The 26,106-nt window shown below is 41.1% G+C and overlaps 1 protein-coding gene across 1 annotated transcript in view; it reads left to right on the top strand.

Moving 5' to 3' along the window:
* Positions 1 to 26,106, top strand: part of LOC141495122 (uncharacterized) — a 170,717-nt gene that overhangs the window by 121,618 nt on the left and 22,993 nt on the right. The window contains exons 55-66 of the mRNA XM_074196114.1: positions 131 to 271; positions 3,511 to 3,624; positions 4,915 to 5,043; positions 6,015 to 6,176; positions 6,585 to 6,749; positions 16,523 to 16,688; positions 18,139 to 18,323; positions 19,977 to 20,069; positions 20,726 to 20,930; positions 21,290 to 21,477; positions 21,670 to 21,767; positions 24,541 to 24,725. Coding sequence (XP_074052215.1) covers positions 131 to 271; positions 3,511 to 3,624; positions 4,915 to 5,043; positions 6,015 to 6,176; positions 6,585 to 6,749; positions 16,523 to 16,688; positions 18,139 to 18,323; positions 19,977 to 20,069; positions 20,726 to 20,930; positions 21,290 to 21,477; positions 21,670 to 21,767; positions 24,541 to 24,725 — 1,831 coding nt within the window. The remainder of the gene's footprint in view (positions 1 to 130; positions 272 to 3,510; positions 3,625 to 4,914; positions 5,044 to 6,014; positions 6,177 to 6,584; positions 6,750 to 16,522; positions 16,689 to 18,138; positions 18,324 to 19,976; positions 20,070 to 20,725; positions 20,931 to 21,289; positions 21,478 to 21,669; positions 21,768 to 24,540; positions 24,726 to 26,106) is intronic.

Raw genomic sequence — 26,106 nt, 5'->3', positions numbered from 1 at the left:
CTAGTCCAATTCCCTTATTTCTCAGATGGGGGAACTAAGGCCCATGGCGGTTATTTGGGGTGGATGTTGGGGAACTGATTAAAGTTTTGATGTTCATGACATTTCTCTTCTTGCCTCTGACTCTGACCAGGTGGTATTCTCATCCTCTCTAAAACTGGAAAAGGATCAAGTAGATGGCCAGGTGGCATTGACTCATCCCTTCAACCTGTCCTGGAGCCACATGGAAGCCAGGGTCCTGGCTGAGAAGAAAGGGAGCAGGCACAGCCAACAGGTGAGTTGCAAACATTCCCAAGTTGGTGAAAAGATAGATAGGGATGTGGTAAGGGGTAAAGAAATGGACTGCAATTGGCTTTTTCTACCTGCAATTCTTAAGAGAGATAAGAGAATAGTCAAATTTCAAAGGAGAAAAATGGGATTGCGCAGTTGTTTGATTCCTTAAAACTACAAAAGTTTTAGATCACACTGTTTACTATCTGTAGGAGGAGGGAGGGGAAAGAGAGAGAGAAAAATTTGGAACTCAAAATCTTATTTAAAATGAATGTTTTGGGGGTGGCTAAGTGGCGCAGTGGATAAAGCACTGGCCCTGGAGTCAGGAGTACCTGGGTCCAAGTCCGGTCTCAGACACTTAATGATTACCTAGTTGTGTGGCCTTGGGCAAGCCACTTAACCCCATTTGCCTTGCAAAAACCTAAAAATAAATAAATAAATAAAAAATAAAAAAAATAAAATGAATGTTTTTGTTGCAATTTTATTTTATTTTTCCAATTACATGCAATGGTTGTTTTTCAACATTTATCATTTGCATATTTATGAATTCCACATTTTTCTACCACCCTCCCTTCTCCCTTCTTTCACCCCTCCTCATGGTGGTGAACAGTCTATTAAAAGTTCTATATGGACATTTGTGTTTTTTTATTGATATTTTATTTTTCAAAAAAATATGTTATGAAAGTTTTTCAACATTCATTCATATACATATGTATATTTTTAAGTTACAAAATTTCCTTCCACCCTCCCTTCCCACCCCATCCCCTCAGCAGCAAATACTCAGGTGAATGTTGTACATACACATTTCTGTTTAACATGGGGAATTAGGATTAAGGGAAAGAAATACATAAGAGATATTTTTTTAAATGAATGTAGTGATCATCAGATTGTGAAGGGTTTTTAAAAATGTTGTTTTGTTTTGTTTTGTTTTTCTTCCTCTGAATGGGTATAGCATTGACCATAGCTGATCTAATAGGTTGTTTGTGTTTAACTGATTTTGCATATTAATCATGTTGTGAAAGAGGACTTAGAACTAAAGGGAAAGAAAAAGTCATAAGAAAGAAAGAAAAAAATATAAAAGAAATTAAAAAAAACATAATATGCTTTCCTCTGTAATTTTTTTCTCTGGGTAGCATTGCCCATGGCAGGTTTCTCAGGGTTGTCCTTGATCTCTGAGAGAGGAGCTGTATCCATCATAGTTGATTATCTCACAATATTGGTTTTTTTTGTTTTGTTTTATTTTTTTAGGTTTTTGCAAGGCAAATGGGGTTAAGTGGCTTGCCCAAGGCCACACAACTAGGTAATCATTAAGTCTCTGAGACCGGACTTGGACCCAGGTACTCCTGACTCCAGGGCCAGTGCTTTATCCACTGCGCCACCTAGCCACCCCTAACAATATTGTTAATGTGTACAATGTTCTCTTGGTTCTGCTCACTTCACTCAGCATCAGTTCATGAAAGTCTTTTCTGCATCTCTAAAGTCTGACTGCTCATGATTTCTTATAAAGAATAGTACTCCATAACATTCATATACTATAATTTGTTAAGCCAATCCCTTGGGATTGGGAGTACAACTGGGAGTACAGTGGATAGAGCACTGGCCTAGGAGTCAGGAAGACACTTGATCAGACACTTGACACTGAGTTGTGTGATCTTGGGCAAGTCACTTAACCCTGATTTCCTTCATCCAGAGCCATCTCCAGTCATCCTGATTTATATCTGACCAGATGACTCTGGAGGAGAAAGTGAGACTGGGAACTTAGCATAGCACCCCCTTACTCAAATTCAATTCAAGTGTTTGTTATGGTATCACTTCCCCTCATGTCAGGGTCCTCTTTGAGAACAAAAGGACAAAAACACAATTTCCAAGCTCTACAAAAAGAATTGCTATAAATATTTTTATACATGTGGGACTTTCCCATTTTTTATGATCTTTTTTGGAATTTAGACCTACTGGTGGTATTACTGGATTAAAGGGTATGAATTTTATTTCTCTTTGGGTATTGTTCCAAATTGCTCTCCAAAATGGTTAAATCATGGGGTCAGCTAGGTAGCACAGTAGATAGAGCAGCTGGATCTGAGTTCAAACCTGGCCTCAGACACACTTAATTATTGCCTAGCTGTGTGACTTCAGGCAAGTCACTCTTAACACCATTGCCTTAAATAAATTAAAAAAAATTTTTAAATGGTTAAATCAGTTCACAACTTCAAACAGTGCATTAATTTTCCCATATCTCATTCAACACTGATCATTTTCTTTTTTTTGCATATTAACCAATCTTATAGGTGTGAGGCAAGAGTGGTTTAAATTTGCATTTCTCTAATCAATTATTATTTAGAGCATTTTTATATGACTATAAATAACTTTAATTTCTTCATCTGAAAACTACCTGTTCATATTCTTTGACAATTTATCAATTGGGGAATGACTTGTAAGTTTACAAATTTGATTCAGTTCTATATAAATTTTAGAAATTAGTCCTTTATCAGAAACATTAACTGTGGGGGTGGCGTAGTGGCGTAGTGGATACAGCACTAGCCCTGGAGTTGGGAGTGCCTGGGTTCAAGTCCAGTCTCAGACACTTAATGATTTCCTAGCTGTGTGGCCTTGGGCAGGCCACTTAACCCCATTTGTCTTACAAAAAAAAAAAAGAAGAAACAGTAACTGTGAAAATTGTTTCCCAGTTTTCAGCCTTCCTTCTAATCTTGGTTCAAAATTTTGTAAAAAATGCATGTTACAAATTGTCTTTACATATAATTGGAAAAAATACTATTTAAAAAAAATCACAAATATTTCTAAGAGGTAGAAAGAGTCTCTGGAAGCTGAGGACCTGGGTTCAGATCCCATCATACTACCTATATGTCCTAGAAGAAAACACTGAACCTTCCTGGTCCTCAATTTCCTCATCTGTAAAATAAAAGGGTTAGGTTAGATTTCTTCTGAGTTCTCTTCTAGCCTAGGTGATCGTAAGAACCCTCTGTTTCCAGGGAGGTCAGTATCAAAACTGTTCAAGATGACATCTATTCTTAGAAGAATTCTGTCTACAGAGAGAGAGAGAGAGAGATAAGGTTTTTTTTTTTTTTCTGGATGAGTTTCTTTTGGTCTCTTCATTTGGTACCCAGATCTCAGCCATGGGATGTCTAGGTTTAGAGACCTAGTGTAGAGCATCAACAGAGCAAATATGAGGCTATCAATGTAGTCCTATTATTCTGAAGCACATCTGATTTTCACCTCTGGCTACAGGTACAACTTGTCTGGAATAGGGGGAAGCCTGTCAATCTACTGCTCATCTGGGAAGACAGGTCAAAGGCTACCATCACCAGGTGGGAAGGCTGTCTGACTGCAACCTCAGGACAGGTACATGATGGGGAGGGAAAAATGCCATTCTTAGGGGGTCTGAAGATTGAGAGGACAATACCATGGACTACCACTGGCCATCAGCTCCAAGGGCTCTATGCTCAATTGGTCAATAAATTTTACCACCTGCTAAGGATACAAAGAAAAAAGGAAACAGCTCTTTCCCTCAAGGAGCTTCTATTCAATTGCAGTAGGGAGACTTGAAAAATATATACAACCCTTTAGGAATTAATCCCCTACCAGGTCAGGGGGAAGAGTTCTGAACAGCCATAAGCATTTGCGCCCCTATAGTGGCTTCTTCTAAAACCTTCATTTTTACCACAACCCCCTGTGCTCCAGGAAAATGTAAGCTCTTTGAGGATGTGGACTTTGTCATTAAAAAAAAATCTAGCACAGGACCTTACATAAAACAAGTGTTTGGTCAATGCTTTGAATTGGTGGTTCATGGGCCAATATGTGATACCTTGAATAGGCTCTGGCCATGATGCTAAACAAATGCAATTATTCCCCAGTTGCTCTGGCACAACTATAAATCCTTCCTGATCTAAAGACTAGGCAAAGAGGAAGTGAATTTTGAGTCAGGTTCAAACTACAAAGATGCTTCTTTTATGTTAAACTGTTGTTATGATACTTATATTCTGTTTTATATTAAACAGAATGAGTGTTTTCTCTACCTTACTAGCTTTCTGGATCAGAATTCATGTTTTGTGACCAGACTTGGCTCTTAGGACAAGAAGAAATACCAAATTAAAATCAGCAAAAATTTATTAAGCACCTAAAATGAATCATGCTCTGGAGATATCAAAAAAGGCAAAACCAAACTCAAATCCAATACTTGATCTCAAAGAGCTCACAGTCTAGACGAGAACCTGTCTTCTTGACATTTACTAGCTGTTTAACCCTGGTCAAATCATTTAATTTCTATTTGCCTCAATATTCTTATCTGGAAATTGGGTGTCTATACAGGTCCCCCACCCCTCTTTCTTGGGTTGAGAATCAAGGAAGATAAAATTGTAAGGTGCTTAGATCAGTGGCCAAGCACAAGAATGTTGGCTATTGATTATTATTATTGTTTTTGTCATTGTTGTTTTATGCAAGCATCAATGTACAGATATACAAACAGGTTAAATTGAAGACAGCCAGCTGGTCTATCCCTTTCTCTCTGAGTACGGCTGTATTTTATTAAACTCTGAAAATAGCACTAAAGTAAGATGACTTAATTTTGATTCCAAAGAGAAATAATATCCCTTTTCCAAGAATCATTAATACTGATGCTTTTCCCTTGATTAGCTCCAGAAATTCCTGACCCTGGGCAATCTCAAGGCCTGTGGGTCTGTAATTCAGACTGCAGTGGTGTTCAGTGAGCATCTTGATCTGTCCTGGGACAACCAGAAAGTCAAACAGAGTCTGAAATATGAGGTAACATGAGAAAAGCCAAAGCAATGCTGTGACAGTCTGGAAGAGGGGGGCTGTTTTCTATCATCTCAGAATTACTTACTCTCATGAGCCTAGAAAGAAGACCATTAACTCCATCTCATTACTTTCATAGAAAATGGCATCTGAGATAGCCCAGGCAAGAGAATTGATTTGATTCTTAGTTTTAGTGTTCATTTTTTTCAACTACAGTACATTCATAGTGCTAGTTTCCCTGGGGTTAGAGCAGAAGAATTTTTTTCAGTCCTTCCACAGATAAACTGGTTTGTTCTTCTCTGGGGAAGGCAGTGGTTACTGACCCTGAACATCTTTGACTTTTAAAGGATCCATAATGTAGTGGCTAGTGTCAGAGGGGAAAGTCCCACTCAAAGGCCATACTACAAGCCTTTTCTTCTAAGAAACCCCAAGCAGAGAAATACTGTGGGTAGCTAGGATGTTAGTAGCATTGGGAGGGAAGAAATGAAGACAGAACACAGGGATGTAGTTGAATATTTTGTTGGGGTACATAAGTGCGAGGGGAGAAGACTGACAGTCTGGCTTCTGCTGATATCTCCCATCAGGATCTACCTCCACTATAAAACTAGCTTTGGATTTGATATCTTTACCTTAAGGAAATAACAGTTGTGTCCTCATTCAATCATAATTTCCTATTAATTAGGCTCAATCCTTTAAGCCAAACAAAAGAAATCTAACTGTGGAATTTCTGACATCAGTAACAGAATGGATTTTGAGGAGAAACATTTTGGAGTGTTCTCCTTACTCCCTCTGTAAAACCAAAAATACCTGGGCATTTCTACATATGAGCATATCTAGATGGTATGCTTTTCCTCAGATTAAGGACAATAATATGCCTCTCTAGGGTCTGCCAATCCCCTTGACTTTGTGATACAGGTTGGCTTTTTTTCCTTACTGCAAAGGCTGCCACCAATCTCCCCGGATTATTCTTCTCCCTACAGAGACACCAGTCACTTCAGTCAGATAGACTCCATGCAGAAGTGACTCTAGAGAATATCTTCTTGACCTCCTGTCCCAAGCAAAATTTCCTGGGAGAAATTGAAACAAACTACCTCAGCCATCTCAGCCATTCTCTCAGACTAGGATTCTGTGATCTTTCCAGTGTAAGTCACATCTACTTCCACAGGAGAAGGGGATTTGAGGGGTGAAGGGTAGTGTGAATACTATTGGTTATTGATCTGATAGTTGATGAGACTAATTTCCCCTTAATCCAAACAAAGGTCATGAGTTATTCTCCACCATACACTAGCCCAAATTATGCTCAAAAGATATTTTCTCATTCATCTTATTATTTTCATTTTGACTGATCTACCTCGATATTCAACATGGACCTCCAGAGACAACCTTGCAAAATATGGCTCACTGAAGTGCCCTTTGACACCTTGAACACAGAGCTGATGATCTTGAGTTTTGAATTGATCTTGGATTTTGTTTTGGGGAGGTAGTCAGCCTGGTGGGGTCATGTTCATGTCCAGATTTCAGTTGAGAGATTGCTCCATGTCTGTCTCCAGGCTATTGTGATCTCTGGAGAACACCTGCTGAGCCAAGGTAGCTTCATGCTACAGTCCAGGAGCCTGCTGCACCTTGCCCCAGACCCTGGGGATGGCTTGGTGTTGGTCCTGACTCTCAGGAATCTCAGTACTCCAAAGATCCAAGACTTCTCTGGAGAGCTAGAGGTAAGTAGAGTTCATAACTCCTTCCTGAGGATGGGAGAACCCAATATAGTCATTCATTTTGGAGGGATGCATCTCATGGACCTGGTTCCTTTAAACCTTAAAAGAATAGACATACTCTATCCTTGGAAGATCCAGTAACAGTGATTTCATGGTGACATTATTCTAGTCCACATTAAGTCAGTAACTTCCTTTGTGATCCTGGGAGTCAGTTCTGTGCTGCCTGTCATATATATATGAGCTAATATATTAGGAAGAATTTTAAAAGTATCATGTACAAATGTGAGATATTATTACATAGTCAAAAGGAACTGGAATTTAACCAGAATGAATAATGCCTGAATAATCCTGCTTGTCTCATCAAGGGCATTTTTGCTCATTTGCAACTGAATCACATTCTTTCCAATAGTGTTTCCCTTTAAGTGAACTCGGTTACAGGGATTTGCTTCAATCAGGGCTTTATTGTCTAAAGATTTAGGCTGCTGCAAGTCTGGGAGTGGGAGAGATGTAGGGGGTGCCTCTTTGTAAGGACAGATTAAAAGGAGGGAGTGATTGATTACAATTCTTGTTTTGGGGTAGGGAGAGGGACAAGGAGGGTCTTGTTCATTGGGACATCTGGATGCAGGCCAAGTGAGGTATGTGCTGGGGGGTGGGGGAGTTGGAAGCAAGTTCTATGTTGAGAGTTCCAGAGTACGGGCATAAAAAGGGCAGAGGTAACAATGAAAGGCCATTTTTAGATTAGGCAGGAAATTTACCTAGGATCTCTCCTCTGTATGGTCCAATATAGTCCTCAGAATATGCTAGTGTCCTCTTTTAATAGATTAACACCAGTTTTCTCCCCATACTTAGTTGTTTTGCAAGTTGGCTTCTTCCTTGCTTAAGAGCAGAGACTGTCTTACTTTTCTTTGTATTCCCCAGAACTTAGCACAATGATTTGACTGATCAACTTCTTGTATGATTCTGTTACTTTAAAAATTCTTTGGTATTTAATCGCCTTTACAACCATCCTCCCACCTACCTTTCCAATCTCTTCAGATGCTTTTGCTCTTTTTTTTTAAATTTATTTTTTATTCTCATTTTGTACAAATGTTTTTTTATATTAATAAAATATTCTTGTTTACAAATAAACAAAATACCCCTCCCCCATGAATATAGACAGATTTGCTTGGGCGAAAAAAGTAAAGGGGAGAGAAAAAAAATTAAAATTAAAAAAATAATAGTAATAATTATATAGGTATGGCCAGGTGGCACAATGGATGAAGCACCAGCCCTGGAGCCACAAGCACCCGAGTCCATATCCAGCCTCGTAAACCCAATAATCACCCAGCCATGTGACATGCAAGCCACCCGATCCCCACTGCCCTGCAAAAACCAAAAAGAAGAAAAAAAAAGACCCAAAATAAAATAAAATAGCAATAATAGTAGGGGTGGCTGGGTGGCAGACAGAGCATTGGCCCTTGAGCCAGGAGCATCTGGGTCCGAATCCGGCCCCAGACACCCAAAGATCACCCTGCTATGTGGCCCCAGGCAGGCTGCCCAGTCCCACTTGCCCTGCACCCTCCCCCAAATAATAATGACAAAAAAATGTGCTTCAGTCCTTGTTCCAACACCAACAACTCTGTCATGGGTGGATCACATTCTTTATGATAAGTCCATAACAAAAGTTACTTCCATATTTTTCCAACGTTGCCATTGCTGATTGCAACTCCCTCCTTTCTTATTTCTCCACTACCGTGTACTATATTTTCTCTCTCCTTTCACTCTGATTCTGCTGTAGGGTAGCTGAGTGGTGCAGCAGACAGATCCCTGGTCCTGGGGCAAAGAAGCCCTGAACCCCCATAGCACCCCTTAGGCCCAGAATCCACCTGGCCCTATGGTCCTGGGCAGGCCATCTAATCCCAGCCCCTTGCAAGAAGTAAAAAAAGAAAACATGTTATATCTGACCGCTCTACCCCCATGATCCATCCTCTCCTCCTTTATTCACATCCCCACCCCTTCCCCCTGCTCCCCCCCTCCTTCTTACTCCAGATGTCTATACCCCATTGAGTATATTTGCTGTTTCCTCTCCTAGCCATCTCTGATGAGAGCAAAGGTTCCCTCATTCCTCCTTGCCTCCCCCCTTCCATATCATTGCAATAACTCATTGTAATAAAAAAAAAATCTTATTATGTGAAATATCTTGGAATATTCCCCCTCTCCTTTTTCTTTCTCCCATTCCATTTCCCTTTTTTTTCTATTGACTCCATTTTTACACCATATTTTATCTTCGAATTCAGCTTTCTCCTGTGCTTCAACTATAAAAGCTCCCTCTACCTGCTCTATTAACTGAGATGGTTCATATGAATATTATCAGTATCATTTTTCTATACATGCAGTTCATCCTCATTAAGTCCCTCATATTTCCCCCCTCTCCTCCAATCTCCATGCTTCACCTGAGTCCTGTATCTGAAGATCAAACCTTCTGTTCAGCTCTGGCCATTCCAAAAGGAACATTTGAAATTCCCCTGGTTCATTGAAAGTCCATCTTTTTCCCTGGAAGAGGACATTCAGCCTTGCTGGGTAGTTCATTCTTGGCTGCATTCTAAGCTCTTTTGCCTTCCAGTATATTGTATTCCAAGCCCTACGAGCTTCCAATGTAGTTGCTGCTAAGTCCTGTGAGATCCTGACTGCAGCTCCACGATATTTGAACTGTGTCCTTCTGGTTGCTTGTAATATTTTCTCTTTGACTTGGGAGTTCTGGAACTTGGCTATAATATTCCTGGGGGTTGGTTTTTGGGATCTCTTTCTTGGGGATCGGTGGATTCTCTCCAGTTCTATTTTGCCCTCTGCTTCTAGAATATCAGGGCAATTTTCCTGTAGTAATTCTTTGAAAATGATGTCAAGGCTCTTTTCCTGATTATGACTTTCAGGGATTCCAATAATTTTTAAATTATCTTTTCTAGGTCTGTTTTTCATATCAGTTGTTTTTTTCAATGAGATATTTCACATTTTCTTCTAATTTTTCATTTTTTTGGTTTTGAAGTATTGAGTCCTGATTTCTGGTAAATTCATCAATCTCCCTGAATTCTATTCTCTGTCTGAAGGATTTGTTCTCCTCAGAGAGTTTTCTTATCTCTTTTTCCATCTGGCCAATTCTGATTTTTAAAGCATTCTTCTCCTCAATAACTTTTTGAACTGTTTTATCCATTTGACCTAAGCTAGTTTTTAGCATGCTATTTTCTTCAGCATTTTTTTGGATTTCCTTGACTAAGCTGCTGACTTCATTTTCATGTTTTTCCTGCATCTCTCTCCTTTCTTTTCCCAGTTTTTCTTCCAACTCCCTCATTTGATTTTCAAAGTCTTTTTTGAGCTCTGTCATAGCCTGAGCCCAATTTCTGTTTTTCTTGGAGTCTTTAGATGCAGGAGCTTGTGCTTCCTCGTCTTAAGACTGAGTATTTTGATCCTTCTTGGGCTCATTTGCAAAATATTTCTCAATAGTCTTCCTTTTGTTTCTTTGCTCATTTTCTTGGCCTGGGCCTGGTTTGGGGGTGCTTCCTGAGCTTTTGGGACACTCCCACAAGGGTCTCAGTGTGTGAGGCTCTGTCCTCCCTCCTGGTCTGTGAATGACCATAAGAGCTCCCCTCTGCCATGGGGCCGAGGTTGGGGGGCCCTGTTGTTCTATGGGGGGGCCTAGACTGGGATCAGGATCTGAATGTGGTCAGAGCCCCAGAGTCCTGTTCCAGGGGTAGAGGACAGAGCTCTGCAGTCTCTCTTCACTCCCCTCCCTCAGCTCAATGGGCTCATGCCCTGGGGGCTCCTGCTTACAGGCTCTGCTGCTCACTGTGTGCCCTGAGGGCTGGGCTTCACGTGCTCCCTCTGGCAGAGGTCCCCCTCTGTTCCCCCACTTTGTGCCTGGTGCTCCCCAGGGTGCAGCTCAGGAGACTCCCCCGCTGCTGTGAGCCTTAGCTCCCAGCGCCCTGGGGCTGCCTCTGGGAGGCTGAAGTTCTTTCGCTCTGGCGGGCAACCCCTCTGGCGGGCCACCCCTCCGGGCCGCCCCTCCGACCCCGGGGAGCAGAGCCTTTCTGCTCTTTTCCAGGTTACCTTGAGTAGGAGAACTGCCTCACTGGGTCCCTTTGTGGGTTCTGTCTCTGGAAAGTTTAGTTAGAATCCTTAGTTTATGAGTTTTTATCAGAGAGCTCCTAAGACTCGATCCCTTCATGTCGCCATCTTGGCTCCACCCCCGCTTTTGCTCTTTTTTATGAACACTTTGGTCCAAGCAAATTGACCTTCCCATTCTTCTCCCATTACATTCCATCTCCCACCTTTGAAACTTTGCCTCAGCTGTTCCACATACTCTCTCCTCACCTCTGCCTCTTGAGACAGTCTTTAATTTTTTTCAAATTGTTCAAATACCACTTCTACATGTTCAGTTTTTTTCAGTCATGCCTGATTCTTCATGACTCCATTTTCTAGGCAAAGGTGCTGGAGTTCATTTTACAGATAGGGAAACTGAGGCAAATGGGGTTAAGTGACTTGCTCGGGTCATACATAGTAAGTATCTGAGGCTGAATTTGCACTCAGGAAAATGAAACTTCCTGGCTTCAAGTCTGGTGTTCTGTCTATTATAACCCTAGACTTTCTTAATCTCACTCAATTGCTAATGCTATCAACTCCACCCCCATTGCCTTATTTATATTTGTATAGATATATGAATATATTTTGATTTCCCCCCAATAAGACAAGATAGAGATTTGTATCTTAAGCCTTAACACAGTGTCTGACATGTAATAGGCATTTCTTAAATGACAGTTAATTAATTGATATACACAGGTATAGGGCTCATGATTTGGAGGCCGAAGTGTATACCAAGCAAATAGTAGATCACAAAAGTCTATACAGCTTATTTGAATTACTAGGCTAATAAGCCCAGATCAAATTTCCTCTGGGTTTCTATTCCTAAAAAGGAGAGTGCCTCATGGTTTCTAGGCAGGTTTGGTGGGTACCAAGTAATCTAACAGTAACTTCTACAATAATATGGAGGCAGCTCCCTTTGTACTGTATATCACCTTGGATGGGTTGTTGGATGGGTAAATGATCTTTGCTAAAATTTTGGCTCAATAAGATAACCTGGTACTGGTGATTGTCCATTATTCTCCCCATTCCATGGAAAAGAGGTTGAAGGGGGGGGTAGGAGAGGATGCTTTCCTACTGAGTTATGAATTATCTCCTTGCCTATTTTTCAAGGGAAGGAAGAGGAAACCACTCTCCTAGGGTCATTTTACCTAGGAGACACATGTATTCAACCAGTTAGAAAAAGATAACCTTAATGACTGGGAAACTAAGGGAGACTGAACTTGATTGGATGGTACCTTTGATAACAGAAGGAAAAAATTGGGCTGAGAAGAGTATCTTCTTGGCATAACATTTTAGGAAAGACTCGGATGAGCAGTTTGTAGTCTACCTAATTCTAGACTAGGGATTCATAAACTGAGGACTGCTCTATGGATAAAATATTTCAAAGAAGTCTATGGTTCGATGGGAAAAAATTGCATCTTTATTTTCATTAACCTTTGATTTCTTTTGTAATCCTATGTATTTTGTTATATGAATTTAAAAGCATTCTGGCAGGAGTCTGTAGACTTCACCAGATGCCAAAAGGGAGCATTTACAAAACAAGATAAGAACCCCCAATCTAGACAACCCTTGAAGGTCTAATAGTCACAATTTTCAGGCTGAATAAGTACTCAACCAACAGCATTTCTTATGTGTCCAAAATAGATTAGAACTCAAGGCAAGTTATGGGGAGGGGAAACATAGGATCCAATGATTGACCCTGACAAGCTTCTCAAAGTAGGTTGGCATGACTTGACCTGGTTTTTTGAGACGGAATCCTGGATCATCCATTCTATTTGTCAGTGATCCTTGGAATCATGATGGGAAAGGGGAAGGCAAGCAGGAAGGAACAGGGAAACAGCCACCAGAGGTCAGTAAGAAACCTTGATTCCCTAGGGTATAGCCAAACTAGATCTCCCATCATTGTGTTTGCAATGTGAGAACTGAGTTACATTATCACCATCATTATCATCCTCATCATAGCATTTGTATGGTATTTAAAGGTTTGCAAAGAGCTTTATAAATATTATTTCATCTTAATTATTTTTTCATTTATTCATATTCCAGATGAGGAAACTGAGGTAAGCAGAGGTTAAATGATTTGCCCAGTGTCACACAGTAAGTATCTGAGACAGAATTTGAACTCAGGTCTCTCTGATTCCAGATCTAGTTTATTATCTACTATGCCACCTACATATTATATGTCTAAGACATTTCAAATGGAAATTATTCCATTTCTTGCCATGGAACTGGTATAATGTCCAGGTTTCACAGATGTTAAGTACATCTATATCCATGGAAGATCTGAACAATAATGTTCTTTCTCAACATTAGCACTTGGAGTTTTCTCATGATTCCTCTTTGTTGCCTTTAATTTTGGGCAAGTCATTTCCCCTCTCTGGGCCTTAATTTCCTCATCTGTAAAAAAGAGAGGGTTAGACTAGATATTGAACTAAGGATGTCCCAAGAGTCTTAATGCAATTTTCATAACTAATCCTAATAAAAATGGGAACTCAACTCTAAAGCAGATATTTTAAGATAAAATATATGCCAAAACATTTTTAAAATTGTATAGAACCATTGTATGCTGGATCAGAATCATGAGGGAGACCTCAAGGGGAATGATCAGTATCCTTCCTGCTTTGAGAGACACAGAAGTTTATTTTTATAAGGCAATGGGGTTGAGTGACTTGCCCAAGGTCACACAGCTAGGTGTCTGAGGCTGGATTTGAACTTAGGTCTTCCTGACTCCAGGGCCAGTGATTTGTCCACTGTGCCACCCAGTTATGCCAAAAGTTTTGAGAGGCCTTAAAGATGGAGGTGAGAAGGAAATTCCCAGTGAGAAGGACCTTTAAACTCAAAATTCATCTCAGGTGGACAAGAAGGTAGAAAGGAGGGGTGGCTAGGTGGTGCAGTGGATAAAGCACTGGCCCTGGAGTCAGGAAGGTTCAAATCTGGTCTCAGATACTTAATAATTACCTATGTGGCCTTGGGCAAGCCACTTAACCCCATTTTCCTTGCCAAAACCTTAAAAAAAAAGGTAGAAAGGAGGATAATAAGGAATTATTGGAATGGTTTGCCTCAGCAGTGTTCAGTCCTCTGAGAAGAGGATAGAGGCAAGAGTCCAAAGAAAAGAGGTCTGACCAGAATAGGACAAAGTGTGGAGATAAGCCATCAGAGCCTTTTTAATTTACAGACTTACCCACCCAGCAAAAAGGAGTAGATTAGTTGATTTCAGGCCTCCTAATCACAGAGGAATTCTTTGAAGTGCTAGGCACTTCTTTCTTGCAAAGAAGCAGGGGTCCCTCCTTCCCCTCTAAAGAGAAAAGTTATGATTGGGACTAAAGAATAGGGATCTGGTCTGGAGAGGGGAAAACTAACTGCAGGTCTAGAAAGGGAGAACACTATCGATGCCATTGACTGGAATATTGAAAAAATCCCTCTCTTCGTTGTAGGGATGGCCAGAAAGAGGAATAATTGATGGTTGGGGTTTTTTTTGTTTTGTTTTGGGGGAGGTGTTGCTGGGGAAGGAAGAGTATTGAGGGATATTGGAGTTTATACTCTCTGTAGTCATGTTGAAAGGTTTGTCAGTTCAACTCCTTGAGGAGGACTCATTGTCCAGTACCTTATCTTGCCAGGTGAGCTTCAGAATCTTCCCAAGACAATTCAAATGGAAATAATTCTGTTTCCTGGCCTAGAACTGGTATATTGTACAGGTTTCACAAGCATAAAACACCACATGAACAGGATGACAGCTGTATGATCAAATTCTGTCTAATATTACTTCTCTCTGGGTTCTGAGCACAGTTGAGCTCTGCTCTATTTTTCTATTCTTAAAGGAGTGAAACCAGGTGGGAAGGAGGAGTGGAGAGAATAGATCATCTAATGCTTCCACCTAGAGTTGTTATTTTTCCCTGAATTTGAGGAAGATCTGCAAGCTCCCCCAACTCCTCCTCACAGCTCTAGAAATAGAGCTCTATCAGGGAGTCCTGAGGTGAAGACCACATAGTCTCTAAAAGACATTCCAAAAAGTCAGAATTTGTCATACAGTGGAAAGAATCCTGACTCCAAAGGGAAAGGACCTGAGTTCAAATCCTACTTCTGGTGATTGCTTTCTGTATGACCTTAAACAAGTCTTTTTGGGTCATAGGCACAATTGAGTTTGCTTCCAGCTTTCAGTTTTCAAAGGAGAGAGAACCTCATGGATCTGTTTTCCTCCTCTGTAAAAATGAGTGAACTAGACAATGTATGAAGTCCCTTCCAGTTTTAGAAGGCCATGAAATTAGAAGGATCAAACTGGTGGGACTCTGACCTTGGATATGAAACTGCATTCTGGTCCTCTAGGTAGAAGGGTCAGGTCCTCAGGGTTCTGGGACAATGGCCAGAATTCTCATTCCTCAGGTTACCTTTTTCTACTGTCTTGTAAAATGTGGGCTAGCCTTGGGCTACAGAGTCAAGGTCCAGCTCACTTCTTTGGAGGATGGGATGAGTGGGGGAGGAGAGGCAGGCTGCTTCTACTTGCATCACACCACCATCTAGCGGCAGGTCCTGGAGGAAAACCTGTCCCTGTTCCCTAGGACAAGCATCATGGGTCATATTCAGTCCCTTAGGTCCTATTATCCTTAAACAGATAATTGCTTTTCCATCATCATGGCCCCAGGGCTTCCATTCATGCAGAAAAGCGTAATTACTTCTTCCCATGATAGAAATAGCATCCCCAGCATTGGACCATGGAAAGTACAGACCTGGGTTCAAATTCTGGCTCTGATCCTACCATTGTGACTTTGGACACATCACTTAATATGCTTTGGCCCTCAGTTCCTTATTGATAAAAAGAAAGAGTTGGATTATATGCATATAGTGGTGCTATACAGTTTTCAAAATGCTTTGGCATACATTTTCTCCTAAATGTTCAACAGCCCTGTGAGATAAGCTGAGTATGAATCACATTATATATTATGCCATATAACATATCATAGGACAAAAGTTAGAAGGGTCCTGAGATGTCATCTAGTCCAAGCCACTCATTTTCCAGAAGAGGAAACTCAAGGTTACACAAGGGATAGATTACCTCTGTACTGAAAGAGGAAGGATTAGAACTTAGCTCTTTGGACTTCAAATTCAGTGCTCTTACCCCATTATACACTATCTCTTCTTACTGACCCCATTTTAAAGATGAGGAACCATTCTATGACTTTATGTAAGTAGAGGATGGCAGGTCAGTGCCAGAGATGTTTTGGTGGCAAGGGAGCTTCCATTTTGATGCTTTTTATTTTTCAAGATTTTTATTTCAGAACCTAAAGGTTTCTTGCACATCATTTTGATTCAGAGCTACAGGAGGGAGGCAGCTAGTGGCACAGAGAATAGAGCACCAGCCCTGGAGTCAGGAAGATTTGAGTTCAAATTCAACCTCAGACACTTAATATTTACCTAGCTATGTGACCATGGCAAGTCTCTTAAACCTTGTCTTGTTAAAACAAACAAACAGAGCTACAGGAGGGAGAGAAACTGGGGAGTCAGAGAAGATGTAATCAGATGTAGTCAGAGAAGAAGCCTTATTGCTCCTTTTCCCTTCTCTCAGCATATCCTCAGATATATCTCTTTTTGGGGTCTTCTGGATGATGGAGGGTAGGAGAAGGGTTATGATTATAAGCAATAGACTTGAGCTTTTCTCTTAATTATAGCTTCAGGCACCTGGAGATCAGCAAGTAAACCTGCTGGGAAGAGTCACTGAATCGACCTCTCAAAGTGTAGTCCTGCTACAGGGGAGCATGGAAGGAGAGGAAAAGTTGGAGCTGACAGCTTCCCGAGCCCCAGATTGTCTCCGGGCTTACCTGGCATATGGGAAAGGTAGGTGAAGGCAGTGGCAACCTTTAGAAATTTGTGTGTGTCTTTTGGGCAGGTAGATGGCACAGTAGATAAAGTACCAGGCCAGGAATCAGGAAGGCTCCTTTTTTTGAGTTCAAATCTGGCCTCAGGCACCTACTAACTATATAACCTGAGCAAGGCACTCAATCTATTTGCCTCAGTTTCTTCATCTGTAAAATGAGCTGGAGAAGGAAATTGCCAGTCATTCCAAAAATACCCCAAATGGGATCACAAAGAGTTGGACAGACTGAAAATACCTGAACTGAAATGTGTATATTATACAGAGAAAAAAAAGCACCATAGAGTCTCATAGTTGAAAGGGCCTTCTAAGGTCATGTTGTCTGACCCATGTCTGAAGAGGTATTCCCTCTAAAATATACCAGACAAGTGGTTATCCAGCCACCCTTTAAAAATCCAGTGACAGAAAACTCATTAAGCCCCAAATGAAGCTATTCTGCTTAGGAATAGTTGTAGCTGTTAGGGAAATTTTCTTTATATCCAACCAAAATCTGCTTGTGTTCATTGTTACTAGTCTGTCCTAATGGTAGGGGATTGTAATTAATAGAAAACTCAAACTAGAAAGGATAAATTGACTTTAAAAATTATGAAAGACTTTTAAAATGTCATTTGTTTATTATATTGCCTGGATTTCCTCCTGTCTCCTTTCCCCCTCCCTAGAGAGTTATTTCTTTTAACAAAGAATTTTTTAAAGAAAAAGGAAGAAAAGAGAAAAATAATTCAGGAAAATGATCAATATATCAAAGCATCTAATGTTAAATGGGTTCTCCACTTGTGGACCCAACATCTACAGGGGAACCAGGGGAGAGAAAAGGTATCTTTTCCTATCTCTTCTTAAAGAACAAGCTTCCCTTATTTTGAAGTGTTTACCCGGATTAGATAGAGCTGATGTCCCTTCTCTACCCCTAGAAAAACCCTCTTTTGGGGGTACAAATGTGACTTAAGCCCCTGGCAGCTCTGTCCAGTAACTCAGTTTCAGTTTTATTCAGCACATTTACCAAACTCCTATTAAGTGTCCTCTACTGCTAAGAATTGTGAAGAAAACCAAAATGTGCTCACTGCCCTTTGAACCAACAGTGTGCCATTCCATGCTTGGAATTTACTCTTCCTTCCTCACCACCATCTCTTGGAATCTTCCTTCAAGGCTCAGTTCAAGGACCTCATTCTACAAGAAATCTTTCCTGTACCCACCCATACACAGACCCATATTTTCCCCATAACCACCAAATTATCTTCTATCTACTTGGTATATATCTATATCTATATTATATATCTATATGTACTATCTATCTATAAGCATATATAGCATGTTCAATAGTTTATCACCAACCTATTATAAGTATGACCCATCTTTCCTTGGGGTTGGAGTCAGAGAAGCATCCTAGAAAATAAATTTGTCTTTTTATTGCCCTAGGGACAGAGAAGGAAGGTGTGGAGATCAGTGCCTGCTCTGATGGAAGGCAGGTGGCCAAGGCTGAGGCTATACATCATGTCAGTGGTGGGCAGAATGAACACTTGGGCCAGCTGGTCCTCAGGGCTGCCAACCAAAGTCTAAGCCTGGCTGCACAAGGCTGCATCACTCCCATTGGGAACATGGAGGTAAACCTCAGTAGGTCCATTCATATGGCATTAATATCAAGGTGGGTCCTTGAGTGGGACCCAATGAAGAAGAGAGAGTGGGTCATTTTGAGTTTGTGGTTTATAGGAGTAGATTTCAGAAAATAGATTTATTATGGGCCAGGCAGTCTGATAAGTGTTAGATGGTCAAATACAATCAAGCAAAATGGTCTCTACCTTCAAGAAACTTCCATTATAAGGTAGGAAAACAGCCCATATTAAGGGTACTAATAAATGGGTAGGGAGTAGAGTATATGAATGAGGATAATGCCTCAGGTGAAAAGAAGAAACTTGAAGTGTTGAGACAAGAGTGGTGTTGAAGTCGGGCTGAAGTAAAATGGTGGTCCTGAGGATGGAGTCATCAATTAAGAGAGGAAGGCTCTAGGGCAGAGGTTTGGGGAAGGGGAAATACATCAGATGAGAATGAAGTAAAGTTTGGAGAGTCAGGACTCAGAAATGGCAAAGGCATAATCTTTGGTTTGTCTTTACATATTTTCCCTTTTTGTTAGGGGTAGGCAAGCACCTTCTAGTCCCTTTCTCCTTACCCCTGCCTTTTTGGTTTCTGAGAAATAGATGGTCTAAATTAAAAGAGACCTGGGCTAGGAGGAAGTAGATTGGGGCTCAACTTTCTGCTCTGTCACCTCCTAAATCATAGAATACATTGGTGAATCAATGCACCTCTTTGGGTCCCCTTTTCCTCAATTGTCCCCAACCTTCAAACCTACTCAGACTGAAGTAGAGTATGAGGACAGGATGTAATTATTGCCATAAAAATCTGGAAATAAAAGTAAATCTGGAAATAAAAGGTACCATTATTGAATCATTTGACTAATTATTATTATAGTAAATATTATATTAATATAATAGATTAATTTCCAGTATTAAAATTTAAGCAAACAAAGCCAGATTTTTAGTGTCCCTCTATTTCTCCAAACCCTCATATCTAGAACTTCCCTTTGAGAATAAGCCCCTAGGACAAACTTTTGGAACATCATAGACAAGAATCACACAACATGGATAGGCATGGCTGGGTGGTGACCTACACTGCATTATTTTTGTTATATATTCATATACATATATCTATATATCTATATCTATATATATATATATATGAGGTGGGTGGGTCTGTGTTTACACACATGCATATATATGAATGTATAAATATTCAATGTAAAATATGATAAATTGAATAATATATTTTCATATATTATAGATATATAGATATTCTTAGGGAAATTTATGTAAACACACAAATACAGATAGAAATGGAGATAAATGGAGGTATACCAAGCCTCTCCTTGCAAAGGGATATCTTTGGTGGAGCCACACTCATGGTGAGGGGTGAGCTATTTACAATCTGCAGCTCAAGTAAGAGGTAGATTTAAGAAAACAGCATTTATTATGTTCTATATGTAATATACATATATGTGTAGATATAGGTAGGTGTTTGTGAATATATATGTATTATAGCTGTATCTATATTTCCTGAAGTAGATAAAATAGATGAAGAGGAAAGGCCGTTCATTTAAACCTACTGGGTTCTCCTCAGCCTTTCCCAGGCTTAGCTCCTCCATCAATAACCCATAACAAGTTCAACTCTCTACTTCACCCAGTTCTGCTTTCATGTTTCCATAGTCCAAACTGGCTGAGATTGGATCTCACCTACAAACCAGACTCGTGGAGAAGTTCCAGGTGTTTGACACCTACCTCCAGAAGTTCCAGGACCTGGTGCGTTGGGCTGGCCAAGCTTCTATTGTTGTATGATTCTGGGGGCTGAGCTTACTCACTGAGGAAGACTATGGTTTCTGTTGAATCCTAGATTTGGTAACAAGGCATACTTGTTTCAACTATGCTTCCTTTTTCATTTGACTTGACCTGACTTTTCTTCTGCCTTCCATTGAATATGAGATTGTCTTGGAGGGCATGAAAACATTAGTCCTGTTACCCTGCCTAGCTTTGGAAATAAGTGGGGGAATTGGGTGGGTTGATGCACATATGAATTTGAGTGGGATTTGAGGTATGAAAGGAGAAATATTAGGGATTAGGGGGAAATGAAGGTGAGATATAAGGAATCAGGACTCTGGGGTGATAGGAAGATATGGGGGACTGCTATTTCCTACAAGCTGATGCCCTTTCTCTATAATCCAGGGCAGAGATCTCTGAGAGGAAATGGCTCTGGGGATGGAAAATCCCTATCCCATACTAACTCTGCTTTTTGTTAAGAGAAAGGGAATTTTTTTTCATATCTAAGGTTAGCTGGTACCCTGGGAAAGGAGTCAAAACTTTCCCAACACAAGTCCTTAGGAGGGTAAAGGGGTCTAGAGGAGACTCTCAAGCTCAGGGCTTCTGACAGTTAGCAGGGGGTTTCCTCTCTGGACTGGCAGGTGCAACAGATTGACTTTCTGGACAGTGCAGCTGGCTGGGTCCTACAGATATCTCAGGCTACTGTGAGAACACTACAGGCAGCGGGGAGAGCCGCAGTAGGACTATGGAAGCAAAGTTCAGCCAGGCAGGTGCTGAGACATCACCTCCCCCTGCACCTGGAGAGGCTCCAAACCATTATGGAACAGACACAGAGTGAGCTGCAAAGTAAGTGACTATTCCTTTGGCTCCTCCTCCTCTGTAGCTCATTTTAATCTCCCATTTCTCCCCCCCCCCCCACCGGTATTCCCTACAGAGTCTCCTAAGAATTAAACAGAGAAGAGAAAGGAGAGGGACGATATAAGCAACTGTCTTTAGATTGACTTCCCAGGTTAATTCTAAGGATCTGGGTATTCGGGGTGGTGATTGTTCATTGCCTAAGGTCTTGGGACTCCTGCTTCAGGTTCTCTGAAGGGCCTCTGTAGGGCCAGGCTTGAAAAGGTTTGGATCTTTTATTTACTGTCACCCACTCATGGGAGCTCCTTGAGGACTCTAACTGGAGGATTAGGGATGGCTAACTCTTGCAGAGCCATTAGCCACGCTGAAGGATGCCTACTACGAAGTCACACTCAAACCCTTGGATGAGGTATGGCAGGAGAGGACTGAGGAGGCTATAAGGAGGATGCAGGCCTATATACCCTCAGAGATGAAGGACACCTGGCTCATGAGGCCAATCCTGCTGTCTTTACAAGCTGTGAAAGGTGCCCTAGATCTGGTGAGTCCCAGATAGAATATATCTCTTCCCACCCTTCCCCTCCTTTCAGGGATAGAGAGTGGGTTGTGGTCAGGTAGCCCTTTTAAGCCTATAGCTGAGCACACTGGGAGAGAGGGGGACTATCAGAAGAACCATAATTAGAGGGAGTGGGAGAGGGATTTCTTACTGTGGCTTTGACCCCTTCTTCACCAGGCTGCCCACCAGATCCTAAAGTGGACAGAAGCCAAATTCTCCAGAGCAATAAGAAGAATTCGGAAACCTTTGTCCAATATTTACAGCTTTTCTGCAAGGTAACAGGGAATGAAGGAGGCATTTTGCTTTTGTTGGTTTTCTAGTTCCAGACCAGTAGCTCTTGGAGAGGAAATTTCCTCTACCCTGAAGAGGAATAATTATTTAGCTACTTAATAGTTGTAGACAGCTGCCTAAGATTTGCTCAAAGTCACACAACCAATATGTGTCAAAGGAGGGATCTGGACCCAGGACTTCCTTGAGGTCAGTTCTGTATCTTTTACTAACCTCTTGCTACCTCTCTCATCAGTTATTTAATTTAAAAACCACAGTGCTCTTGTCTGCTAGGCAGAGTAGGCAAGGTTTTTCTCATTTGCCCTGCGAAGTCACAAACTGGAGAGGTACCCCTCACCAATAACCCATCCTCCACACCTTTGCCCAAATGATCATCTTAATGTATCATTTATTTTCTATTCAATAAGGAATGAATTCTTGATCTAAGTATTCAAGGCTCTCTCCAATCAGCCTCCAACTTTTTCTCATGCTACTCCCCTTCCCTTAGTCTATGTTCCAGCCAACCCTCTGTTCATTCCCTTTTCTTGCCATGACCTCCCTTACCTCTAGGACTTTGCCTACACAGGAATAAATTTCCCACCTCCACCTTTCAAGGCTCAGATCATCACGACCTTATCCACAGAGTTTTCCCTAACCACTCAGGTCAAAGTGGTCCTTACCAGAATCAAAATGAAGCTGAACTCTTTGTAACGGTAATGATCAAGCACGATCCTGAAGAAGAGATGAGACACGAAATTCTCTCCCTTTTTCTGCAGAAATGGAGGACTGTGAATTGGAACTGTACATAGACTGTTAGACTCAGCTACATGTTTGTCAGTTTTGCTAAATGATATTTTACTACTCTCTTTTTTGCTCTCTATTATAAGGGATGGTTGTCTGGATAGGGAAGAGTTCACAAATCAGTGTGACAAGCATTTACTAATATCAAGCTAGACATTGGGGATCCAAGAAAAGGTGAAACAAGAAGTACAAAGAACAGTCCCTGCCCTCAAGGAGGTCCAGTCTAATGGAAGAAACAACTACAAGATAGATAGGAAATAATCAATTGAGGAAAGGCACTCATGAAAGGGAATCAGGAAAGGACTCTTGTAGAAGGCTGAATTTTAGATGGGTCTTGAAGGAAGTCAGGAGGTAGACATGATGAGGAAGAAGATTCAAATACCCAGATTAGGGTGATGGGTTGTGTATCAAAAACAGCAAGTAGACCAATGTAATTGGATCATAAAATTTGTGTGAGTAGGATGTAGGAAAACTGGAAAGTTTGTTAGGCGCCTATTTATGAAGAACTTTAAAGGCAGAAAGGATTTTATATTATATTCCAGTGGTAATAGGGAGTCGTTAGAGTTTGATTATGGAGATTTCAAGGTCAGACACAAGCACTTTAGAAAGATCACTTTGGCAGTTAATGGTCCAGAATGGGGAGAGAGTTGAGGCAGGGAAACCAGCCAAAAAAAAGACTTTTGTTATGGATCAGGTGTGAGATGATAAGGGCCTATAACAGGATGGTGGCAGTGATGAAGGGAGGGAATGTACAGGAGAGATACAACAAAAATAAATTCAATAGACTTTGGCAACAGATTGGGTATGAGAGAGGGGGAAGAAGGAATAAGGAGTTGAGGATGACACCTGGGAGACTGAGAAGATTGTGGTACCCTCTACAGTAATAAGGTTTCCATTGCTCTCACTTTAATGTCTGGGTCCATCCAGTACCCTCTGGGGGAGGCGCAGAAGATTCACTGGTTACCTGGCAATAAAATATAAACTTTTTGAAGGTAGGGACTGCTTTTGTACAGTTTCTGGTATATAATAGGCACTCAGTAAATTCTGATTGGATTGAATAAAATGGACAGAGGTTGGTGACCTTTTTCCTCTTTCCTTCCCTATCTCCTTCAACTTTCCTCATCCATTCTGTAACTATTATTTCCTTATTAGAATGTGGGCTCCTTAAGAGCTGGAAGGATTTATTTACAGCCTCAGAATTTGATGCGGTGTTTGGCCTCTCATCATTTCTTCATCAATTTTTTTTCAGGCTCCAAGGTTTTCATTCTTTTTTTTTCAGATTGAAAAGACAAAAAACCAAGATAGAGTATTTCTGGGTTATGATCCTTCACTCTCATTCTTACATAGCTGGTGGTCCTTGGTCAATGTTTGTTGACTGTTACTGAATTGAATGGAATAGAGGGAACTGGAGAGAGATAAGAAGAATCACTCTCCATCAGAGCATAAGGGAGGGGAATAAGCACAAATATTATTTCAACCCTGCAATATAAGCCCTGTTTATATTTACATTTTACAGCTGAGAAAACTGAAAACAATCCTGAAGAAATAGAAACAAAGTGAAGTTTAGTGACTTGCCCAGGGTTTCCTAGCTAGTGTCTGTGGCTGGATTTGAATCCGGTTTCCCTGCCTCCAGATCCAATGCTCTGTCCACTGAGCCACTTAACTGTCTCTCTTTCTTCGTTTGAAATCTTCTAGGGGCAGTTAGGTGGCACTGTGGATAGAGCATGGATCCTGGAGTTGGGAAGACCCGAGTTCAAATGAGACCTCAGACACATAATAATTACCTATGTGACCTTGGGCAAGTCATTTAACCTCTATTGCCTTGCCAAAAAAAAAAAGCTGAAGAATTCTTCTAGCAGAAACTGGAGATTTACATGGTAGAGATTTTTGTCGGGGGGAAATTCCCATTCAGGTATAGGTTAATCTGAAAGTGCCCAGGTAGATCTTAGTCCTACTCAGGAGCATCTGTGTTCCCTCCAGGAACTGCTCCGTGGTGATAAGGCTTCCAGTGCTGCCAGGAGATGATCAGCCAGTGGACCTGGCCAAGGTGACTAACTACCTCATTGAGAAGAAGTTGCTACAGCCTCTTCATGAGCTATATGGCATCAACCTCCTGGCAGAGTACTACCGGATCAAGCATCGGCTGCTGGAAAATCCCTTTGAACGTAAGACCTCTCTTCCTTACAACTCAAGGGTTTTATCCCATTTATCCTGGCCCTTTAAGAAAAGTCAAGTTCCTTCAAGAGGGGAAAAGATGCTAAGTAATGGATCTGATGGCCAACAGCAAAGAAGGAAATTTAAAGACTCATAGATTTAAAACTGAGAATTTTAGGAATGGAACTTAGAGCCCTATCCCTTTATTTTATAGAGAGGAAACTGAATTCCCCTCATTTTACAGAAGAGGCAATCTTAGAACCCAGAGAGATTAAATTTGCTCTTGAAGAGAACCCAGATCTCCTGACTCCCAGGTCAAAACTCATAAGTTCGTGTGACCATGGATTTAGAATCAGAAGGGTCCTTAATGACCATTCAGTTCAACCCCTTTATTTTACAGCTGAGGAGACTGAAGCTCAGGAAGCTTAATGTTACTACTCCATAATTACACAGTCTTCCCTATGCCATACAACCTCTCTAGTTTTGAGAGGTTTGCCCTGTTTAGGCAGACTTTTGTATAATTTGGGATTGGATAAGTACATTTTTGAAAAACCAATTTCTAGGGAAATGGCATTAGAAGTCTTCAATAGGACCAATTGTTTTTTTGAAAAGCTCATAACTGGGCTAACTCCTAAAGGGTTTTTAACCTTTTTCAAGGTCCCTTTGGCAGTTCTGTGAAACCTATGGACCCTTTCTCAGAATAATGTTTTTAAATGCCTAAAATAAAATCCATAGGATTATAAAAGAAACCAATTATGTTGAAATATAGTTACCAAAATATTTCTTTAAATAATAAACTCACAGACACCAATGCTTTAAATGCCAGACAGGGCTCTTGCACAGACCCAAAGGTCAGAGTTGGGGAGTGGAAAGGGGGAAAGAGAAGAGAGTCCTCAGCAGTGGGCGGCAGCAGAGAACGGAAGCCAGACCTCCTTCCAAGCCTTGGAGTGAGCTGGTTCCAAAAGCCCCAAGGACCCCTTGGATTCCAAAGGAAGCGGAGAGGTGGGAGGTGGGGCTCATATAATACACAGAACCAAGAAGAGCTTTTTTTAATAGCAGGAAGTCAGAAAGGCAAAACGAATGGTAATTAAATCCAGACTAACACCCCCCCCCCAACCTCCCCCCAGGCCCAGGGGGCTGCAGATTGAGAAGCAAGAGCAGAGCCAGACCCCTTCCTGGGAAAGGACCAATGAGGTTTACAAAATGGTGCCTCCAGGGAGATTTGGTTTGAGGGAGGAGTTGAGATTTCTATTCTCCAGCTTGAGAATGAATGGTCTCTGTCTCCACTTCAACCACTGTAACCATATCATGTGGGAGCCCCAATTGATTCTGAAATGAGAATGGGCACCACCTCCCTCAAAGGGCCTCTCTCTTCATAGCCCAGCTGTGGTT

This window comes from Macrotis lagotis, chromosome 8 (genome assembly GCF_037893015.1).
Source record: "Macrotis lagotis isolate mMagLag1 chromosome 8, bilby.v1.9.chrom.fasta, whole genome shotgun sequence".
Classification (NCBI taxonomy): domain Eukaryota; kingdom Metazoa; phylum Chordata; class Mammalia; order Peramelemorphia; family Peramelidae; genus Macrotis; species Macrotis lagotis.
Note: the sequence above shows the minus strand (reverse complement) of the source record. Positions and strands in the feature narration are given on the sequence as shown.